Source organism: Dendropsophus ebraccatus, chromosome 9, assembly GCF_027789765.1.
Source record: "Dendropsophus ebraccatus isolate aDenEbr1 chromosome 9, aDenEbr1.pat, whole genome shotgun sequence".
Classification (NCBI taxonomy): domain Eukaryota; kingdom Metazoa; phylum Chordata; class Amphibia; order Anura; family Hylidae; genus Dendropsophus; species Dendropsophus ebraccatus.
The window spans coordinates 73,868,682-73,877,472 of NC_091462.1; the positions used below are offsets into that span (position 1 = coordinate 73,868,682).

Here is an 8,791-nt window from a genome sequence, read left to right on the forward strand (position 1 = left end):
GCCGAAAAATGCTCCCCCGTCTTCATCGTTCCCCTATGGAGAGAGCAAATTAAAAGATCAAAACAGGACAACAAAGATCGACAGTGACTCTTTAAAGTATTTTGAGATGAGGGGGTTGGCACAGGACAACAAACTGACAGTGACTCTTTAAAGTTTTTTGAGATGAGGGGGTTGGCATATATCCCCATCATTGTGTGCGAGCAAAACCACACCCCCATGTGACACCTACAGGTGCACCATGTCAACAGTGTTGCAAGGACATTGTGCAGCTATTTGACATCGTGTGCAGGCATGGTTTCACCCACACTCTCTAAGTGATCTATTTTGTAAGGATGAGAATAAAAATGCAGAAATCGTTATTTCAAAGATTTTATTTAGAAAAAAATAGTAAATTCATCCATTTATTTGTATTTGGAGGTGAGAATGTGAGATACTGCAGCAAGGAACTTGTCAAAAGCGGCATGGGTGGTGGCATCAAATTCAGCAGGACAACCAGTATGGAGTGAGACAGCATCTACATAACAAAGACAACTATAATCGTATAAACTGTCCTATTACTGTAATTTTACTACTATAAAACGCTGTGTAGGGCTCTGTGAACAAAACCTTTATGCTTGTGTGAACATGGCCTAACATCCAGCCAATAATTACTGAAAAAAGACCATTGCCTAATATTAAAACATTACTTTCCTGGTATCTGCATTATCATTTTTTGCATCCAGGTTGTCCAGATGTTTGGCAGCTTGTACAAGAGCACCCAAAATCTTGCCTCCGTGTCTCTGGAGATCAGCTGATCCTTGGCTCAGGTCAAAGTGGCTGAAGTAGGTTTTGGTCTGGGGGAAGCTCAGAAAACATTCTAAGCAGAGAAAGAAAAGTAATTCAATCTTACAAATGGATAATATTGATTGAAATAAAAGCAAAATATTAATGGTTTTACTTTCAACAGTTTTAGTTTCTGAATATTTCTTTCCAAAAATATTCTAACAATTTGTATTTGCCCTTTTTCTAATACTTACAAAAAATAATATAAAAAAAAATCATAATGCCATTGGAAGAGAATCTTTCAATCGGAGGTTAGCTTACCATATCTTGTAACCAGGGCCGGATTAAGGTTGGTGGAGGCCCTGGGCAACAATTTTGTTGGGGCCCCCCTATTTCCTTCCCCCACAAATAAACCATACAGCAATCTATACAGGTGGCTGATTACTGTAGGGGACTTACAGTAAGACAGGATGGGGGAGGGGTGAGCATCACAGAGTGTTCCAACTTAATTCAATGCGAGAACACAGCACTTTAGCACTTTCTGTGCTCTCTTGTCCACTGTGTTAGCCACCACAGTTAGCATATGCAGTTGTGAATTGCAGGCAAAACTTGGATTTGCAAGTCTAGGTCCAATCTTCAGTTCCCAACCATATAAACTACCTGAAGCAGTAAAGAGCACCCAGAAAGTACTTAAAGGCTGTGTATAATCTATAGCGGCATATATAGCTGCACACAGGCTACATGTCATGCTGCACACAGGCTTTATACTGTATACCATATGCTGCACACAGGCTATATATACACCATATGCTGCACACAGGCTACATGTCATATGCTGCACACAGGCTATATATACCATATGCTGCACACAGGCTATATATACACCATATGCTGCACACAGGCTACATGTCATATGCTGCCCACAGGCTGTATATACCATATGCTGCACACAGACTATATATACACCATATGCTGCACACAGGCTATATATACCATATGCTGCACACAGGCTATATATACACCATATGCTGCACACAGACTATATATACACCATATGCTGCACACAGGCTATATATACCATATGCTGCACACAGGCTATATATACACCATATGCTGCACTCAGGCTACATGTCATATGCTGCACACAGGCTATATACCATATGCTGCACACAGGCTATATATCATAGGCTGCACACAAGCTATATATCATAGGCTGCACACAGGCTGTATATCATAGGCTGCATGCAGGCTATATACCATACACTGCACACAGGCTATATACCATACACTGCACACAGGCAGTGGCTTTGGCTTATAAAATCTGTAAGATAACTCTGTGTAATGGCGCCCTTAAGCACAGGGATGTAGCAGAGCCGAAATTCAACACACAAATACAGTAGAAGAGCTGAATTTCAGTACAGATGTAGCAGAAGTGAATTTCCTTGAGGTAATATGATGTTTTTCCCTGTAATGTCCCTGCAATGTCCCCTAACATCAAGTCCCTTTTGTAAAGTAGCTTTTACTTGTGCAGTCCCATGCAAAATATAGCGGGCTGGCCTGTCCACTCTTTTGGTTCATCCTGCCTGAAGGAGTTGGACCGGAGCCAGAGCACACTGGAGAGGAAAGGGATTGGTGAATGTGGCGGTGAGAATGGAAACAGCGCAATTCATAGTTGGTAGGAGCAGAGGTTGGGAGCGGGGCCACAGTGTTACACTGGGGTAACTTGGGCCCACCAGGAAAAGTGACTCTAGGGTTCCACCCTACATAAACAGATTTCACCAGCAGCAGCAAACCATTCACATTAGCACAGCGACTTTGCATATAGCCATGTATGTGACCAGTGATGCTAGCACAAGGCCAGACACATTAGCACAGCAACTTTGCATATAGCCATGTATGTGACCAGTGATGCTAGAACACGGCCAGTCACTGCTACAATTGTTTCTGTAGCACCATATGTACACAGCACAGAGTGCCTGCCACATACATTTTTGGTTCCTGGTCCAGTTAGGAAAACATTAAAGGGGTATTCTCACCTGCTAAGTGAAGGGGGGACTCCTATCAACCTGACAGGAATTCCTTTTTCTTGTAGTAAACTATTGGGTGTAGAGAATTCTCCTCGTACTTATCCTGTATTCACAAATAGAATTATTTTCTCATGCAGTTTTGCCACAATTTCCGCTTATACAGTAAAACTCTGCTATGAAAAACTCTGTATTATAGCAAAGAGCAACGTATCCCTTTTCACTTCAGGGCACCCTACCAAATAGTTTTCTACAAAACAAACAAAAAAAACTTAATTCAGTGACTCTGCTGCTTGGTGTCATGTGCAGTAAAGTGAGAAGGAATGTGGGTTACCCCCTGTATGTAGGATCCTCTGCTATGTCCTCCATATAGTAATATAGTATATACCCCTGCTCTGATATATGCCCCAATAGTATATACCCCTGCTCTGATATATGCCCCTATAGTATATACCCCTGCTCTTATATATGCCCCTATAGTATATACCCCTGCTCTTATATATGCCCCTATAGTATATACCCCTTCTCTAATATATGCCCCTATAGTATATACCCCTGCTCTGATATATGCCCCTATAGTATATACCCCTGCTCTGATATATGCCCCTATAGTATATACCCCTGCTCTGATATTTTCCCCCATAGTATATACCCCTGCTCTGATATATGCCCCTATAGTATATACCCCTGCTCTGATATATGCCCATATAGTATATACCCCTGCTCTGATATATGCTTCTATATTACATACCCCTGCTCTGATGTGCCAATACAAAACAAAACCTCATACTCACCTGATCTGGGCAGATGACAGGTCTTCTCTCTTCTGGCTCTTCTCTGTTCCTTCAGCCTGTCAGCCGCTGTCACAGATCCTGCAGCAAGCTCCATGATGTCACATCCCTGCTGGAGAGATCAGGTTTCCTTGCTGAGGTCCCACACTGTCCTCTCCTCAGTGAGGGAGAGGGGCGAGGAGGGAGTAAGGACCTTGGCAGGAGACAGGCACCCAGCAGCTTGACAGGAAGAATCCATTCAAAGACCCACCAGGGGGGAGTCTGAGCCTGCCTGGAGGGAGATGCTTACACAGGATTAACCCTACACCTCCCTCCCTCCATGGACAGCATGCAGTGTGGCCAGTGCTGTGTCCAGGTAGGGTTTCCACATGCTTTTTGCGCGTGGGACTGGCTCCCAGACACCACTTCCGTGTTTGGGCTGGTGGAGGCCCCCTAGTGGTGGAGGCCCCTGGACAAGTGCCCCTGGTGCCCTCCCTTTAATCCGGCCCTGCAAAGTTGTAACTGAAATTGACCCTTTCCTGACTGTTTGCTACATTTGATACATGGCCATATGTATACAGTACATGGAGGAAGGGATGTAACCGGGATGATGTGACCTGTCATCATTATCATCCTGGTCTTATCCCTTCCTCCATCTGCTCATGCCAGATGCCTTATCATGTGTGCACCGCACAACACAGCATAGCCGTACCCCAGTGAGTTACAGCGTCCCAGGCTAATGAGAAAGAGACCCCCCGGGATGATGACTTTCTTTTCATGTTCTATAACAGAATCCAAAGAATCTCACTCTAAGCAAAACATTTTGGCGTAGTCGGCAGGATTCCAATTATAGAATTAAAAAAAAAAAAAAAAAACATAGTTATGAACATGTTTAAGCTTAAGACACAAACCAGTTCTGAAAAGTCTTCTGATATTATACTGGGCTGGGAGCTGGCTCCTTACTCGGTTTTAGCACGGGGATGGGCTAAAGTTGTAGGACTAGGAGGAAACTGTGATAAACAACTGGGAACCTGCAGCCCAGTAGATGTAGTAAAATGTTTAGAAAAGGTACCTTTGATATCAGCCTACATGCAGCAGGATGAGACACAAACCTGTGTCAGTGAGCTAGAACAGCAATTGCTTACCCCTCAGTCCCAGGAAACTATTCACAGATAAAGAATGAAATGCTAGCTGACCGGTCACACATCACTATTAAACGCAGCGATGCTTGGCAGGTGGCCAATGATTTTTGAACATGTAAAAAGACATGAATCAGTTAAATGTGTGTGTGTGTGTGTGGGGGGGGGGGGGTGCTAGGGAGAAGCAGTGTGAGTATTATGGCCAACCTTTTATTTTACCCCAGGGCACCCCTACTGAATAATGTTCTAAAAAATACAAAAGAAACATCATTCAGTGACTCACAGGTGACGTCTTCTGTGATCTGATGCGTCACTTTCCCTTTTCCTCTCCATCCGGCCCAGACCACCATGATGATTTCTTGCAGCTACAATTCATCTCTTCAAAACCTGTGAGACAAACATCTTAGACTCTGCACTTTTCTTTCAACTTCCTTCCCTTATTCCAACCCATAAGGTCCCAAACAGTAGTGATTTCCAGTAAAGTGAGTAGAAATGTGGGTTGCCCCCCTGTATGTAGGATCCCCTGCTGTGCCCCCAAATAGTTATAAAGTCCCTATGTCCCCATATAGTAATAATGCCCCCTGCTGTGCCCTATATAGTAATAATGTCCCCTTCTGCTGTGCCCCTATATAGTAATAATGTCCCCTACTGCTGTGCCCTCCATATTGTAATACTGCCCCCTGCTGTGCCTCCATAAAGTAATTCTGCCCTCTGCTGTGCCCTCCATATAGTAATAATGCCCCCTGCTGTGCCCACCCTTATCTTATACTGTGCGCAGAAGTGCTGTGTGTGGGTTAGCAGCACCTGAGGCAAGGAAAAGTACTGTGCCCCCCAATGCCCCTAGCATTGTAGTCAACCCCCAGAGGTCTCATGGCAGCTGTAAATACCCCCCCCCACCCATCCTCAGTAGTGTCCTGTAGCTGTAGTGTTCCCCCCAGTGGTGTCCTGGTAGCTGTAGTTCTCCCCCCCCCCAGTGGTGTCCTGGTAGCTCTACTTCTCCCCCCAGTTGTGTCCTAATAGCTGTAGTTCTCCCCCCTTCAGAACCTGCGAGACAAACATCTTAGACTCTGCACTTTTCCTTCAACTTCCTTCCCTTATTCCAACCCATAAGGTCCCAAACAGTAGTGATTTCCAGTAAAGTGAGTAGAAATGTGGGTTGCCCCCCTGCTGTGCCCCCAAATAGTTATAAAGTCCCTATGTCCCCATAATAATGCCCCCTGCTGTTCCCCTATATAGTAATAATGTCCCCTACTGCTGTGCCCCATCCTACTGCTGTGCCCTCCATATTGTAATATGTAATACTGCCCCCTGCTGTGCCTCAATATAGTAATTCTGCCCCCTGCTGTGCCCTCCATATAGTAATAATGCCCCCTGCTGTGCCCACACTTAATCTTATATTGTGTGCTGAAGTGCTGTGTGTGGGTTAGCAGCACCTGAGGCAAGGAAAAGTACTGTGCCCCCCAATGCCCCTAGCATTGTAGTCAACCCCCAGAGGTGTCCTGGAAGCTGTAAATTCCCCCCCATCCCCATTGGTGTCCTGTAGCTGTAGTCCCCCTCTGGTGTCCTGGTAGCTGTAGTTCCCCCACATCCCTGGTGTCCTGGTGGCTGTAGTTCTCCCCCCTGGTGTCCTGGTAGCTGTAGTTCTCCCCCCTGGTGTCCTAGTAGCTGTAGTTCTCCCCCCTGGTGTCCTGGTAGCTGTAGTTCTTCCCCCTGGTGTCCTGGTAGCTGTAGTTCTCTCCCTGGTGTCCTGGTAGCTGTAGTTCTCCCCCCTGGTGTCCTGTAGCTATAGTTCTCCCTCCCCTGGTGTCCTGGTAGCTGTAGTTCTCCCCCCTGGTGTCCTGGTAGCTGCAGTTCTCCCCCTGGTGTCCTGGTAGCTGTAGTTCTCCCCCCCCAGTGGTGTCCTGGTAGCTGTATTTCTCCCCCTGGTGTCCTTGTAGCTGTAGTTCTCCCCCCAGTGGTGTCCTGGTAGCTGTAGTTCTCCCCCTGGTGTCCTGGTAGCTGTAGTTCTCCCCCCTGGTGTCCTGGTAGCTGTAGTTCTCCCCCCTGGTGTCCTGGTAGCTGTAGATCTCCCTCCTGATGTCCTGGTAGCCCCCCTCCCCACTTCCCTTCTCGGGCAGACGGCACGCGATGAAATGACGTCTTGCGTGCGGCCCACCAGAGAGGAGCTGTCAGGCACAGCACTCTCCTGGGTCTACCGGCTGCTGGACACAGGAGAGCGCTGTGCATGCGGGCTGCTTCAGGAGATGTCGGGGGCCTAATGCGGCTCGCGAAACAGAATTCCCCATAGATCCACCAGCCTGCACCCGGAACTCTGCTTCCGGGTTCGGGCTGGTGGGACCCCCGGGACACGTGCCCCGGGTGCCCTCCCTTCAATCCGGCCCTGACAATATGTATTAGGATTATATGCTGTGTAAGAAAAAGATACATTTTTAACACTTTTATGTTTAAATGTAAACACATGTGTATATTGCTTTAAGTGTGTGGCATTTTGAATAAATTTTGTATATAAAGACACGTGACATGTGAGCTGGGAAAGCAGGGTGCTGCTTGAAACGAAGGCGCTGCAACAATTCCCTGATCTGCTGATTACACTGGTCAACAGCCAAAAAGGTTTTGACATGAAAACAGTTGAACTCAACTAATTTTGGGATGCTGAGATCAAAAATGATGTTCAAATTTTGAAATTGGCTCTAATTTTCAAGATATAGACATACTTTCTATATTTCTCACAGCCTGAGATACAATACTAGGAAAAGTTTGCATCATCAGTATTGCAAAAAAAACAGATACATTTGTGTGCATCCATTTTGATCTGTTTTTCCATTGACTCCCATTATAACAAAAAAAAAACAGATCCGTTTTTTTTTTAACAGACACAATAGTAGTGTCAACACTACTTTTGTGTCCGTTAAAAAAACGGATCCATTTCGATCCTTTTTTTTTTTTTAATAAAGGAAGTCAATGGAAAAACAGATCAAAACCGATGCACAGAAATGCATCCATTTTTCATAAAAAAAAAGGATGAAAAAAACGCAATGCAAAAACGGAGTCGGAACCTAGCCTAAGGTATCGGGTTAAATGCAACCCATCAATGCTTGCAGAATACTGTTGGACAGTTATCAGAGACAATCCCATGTATGAATACAAAAGACATGTGTAAGTGCACCGAGAAGCCATTGAATAAGGACCTACATTCCAGAGTTCAATAAACATAAATGATTTGTAAAAATTCTTGGATATGCCTGTAAATTGTCGTTGATTTCAGATAGAACTAAGTTTCCTATGAATATATTTCAAAAGTTTATGAGCAGTAAACTTGCTTCCTTATGATTGCAGAAGTAATAAATATGTCGGCTATTATACTGTATTCTATACAATTCACTAAATAGTAACATGAGAACTCTTCGATATCATAGAAACTAGAGCCAATTAACAGTTTTCCTTGTGATATTTGAATTCAGCACATAAAAAAAATTAAGAAATGGATAGTTTTATTTCTGAACCAAACAACTTTTGAACAACTGTTGACCGGTGTTATTATTTGTTTTGTTATTTAGCTCAAAATAACAAAGAAATTCCACATCTCAACAATAGGTCTAGACATTTTAAAGGGAATACAATTACATTTAGCTGTAAATCTGTGCAAATTAATCCAGTTTTGATGGGAAAATTGGAAATGAAGCCTGTTCAGATTCCCAGAGCAACAAAAACAATTTATGTAAAATAATACAGAATTCCAGGGGAAACTCAAGAAAGTAACAGTTTTTCATGTGGATGCTTATACTAACATAAACTCTCTTTACAGTGTGATTTTACAACAGTATAGCTGATGAACAATCAAAGATTGCCGAGGCTCAAATCAGTGATGAAGAACTTGAGTACTCCCAGGAATTGGGGTTGGCTAAAATGAGCTCACCAAAAGTGTGAACACCTGAGAGAAAAAAGCCACCTTCCGGTGGGGACAAACCCGAGGTGTCCTCCTCGGGTTAGAGGTTATAAAACAATAATACAACAGTGTCCTGTGTGTCAACATTCACAGCACAGAGTATTGCCCATGGTGGTAAAGGGACACATCTTGCGAGGCACATTACCTGGA

At 44.3% G+C, this 8,791-nt stretch overlaps 1 protein-coding gene across 1 annotated transcript; it reads right to left on the bottom strand.

Annotated features, from left to right (window-relative positions):
* Positions 1-401: 401 nt before the first annotated feature.
* LOC138801793 (hemoglobin subunit alpha-3-like) lies at positions 402-3,674 on the bottom strand. The gene is made up of 3 exons (XM_069984892.1): positions 3,581-3,674; positions 680-856; positions 402-514 (listed from the first exon to the last, which is right to left on the bottom strand). The coding sequence occupies exons 1-3, from the start codon at positions 3,672-3,674 to the stop codon at positions 402-404; spliced, it is 384 nt and encodes a 127-aa protein (XP_069840993.1).
* Positions 3,675-8,791: the final 5,117 nt, after the last annotated feature.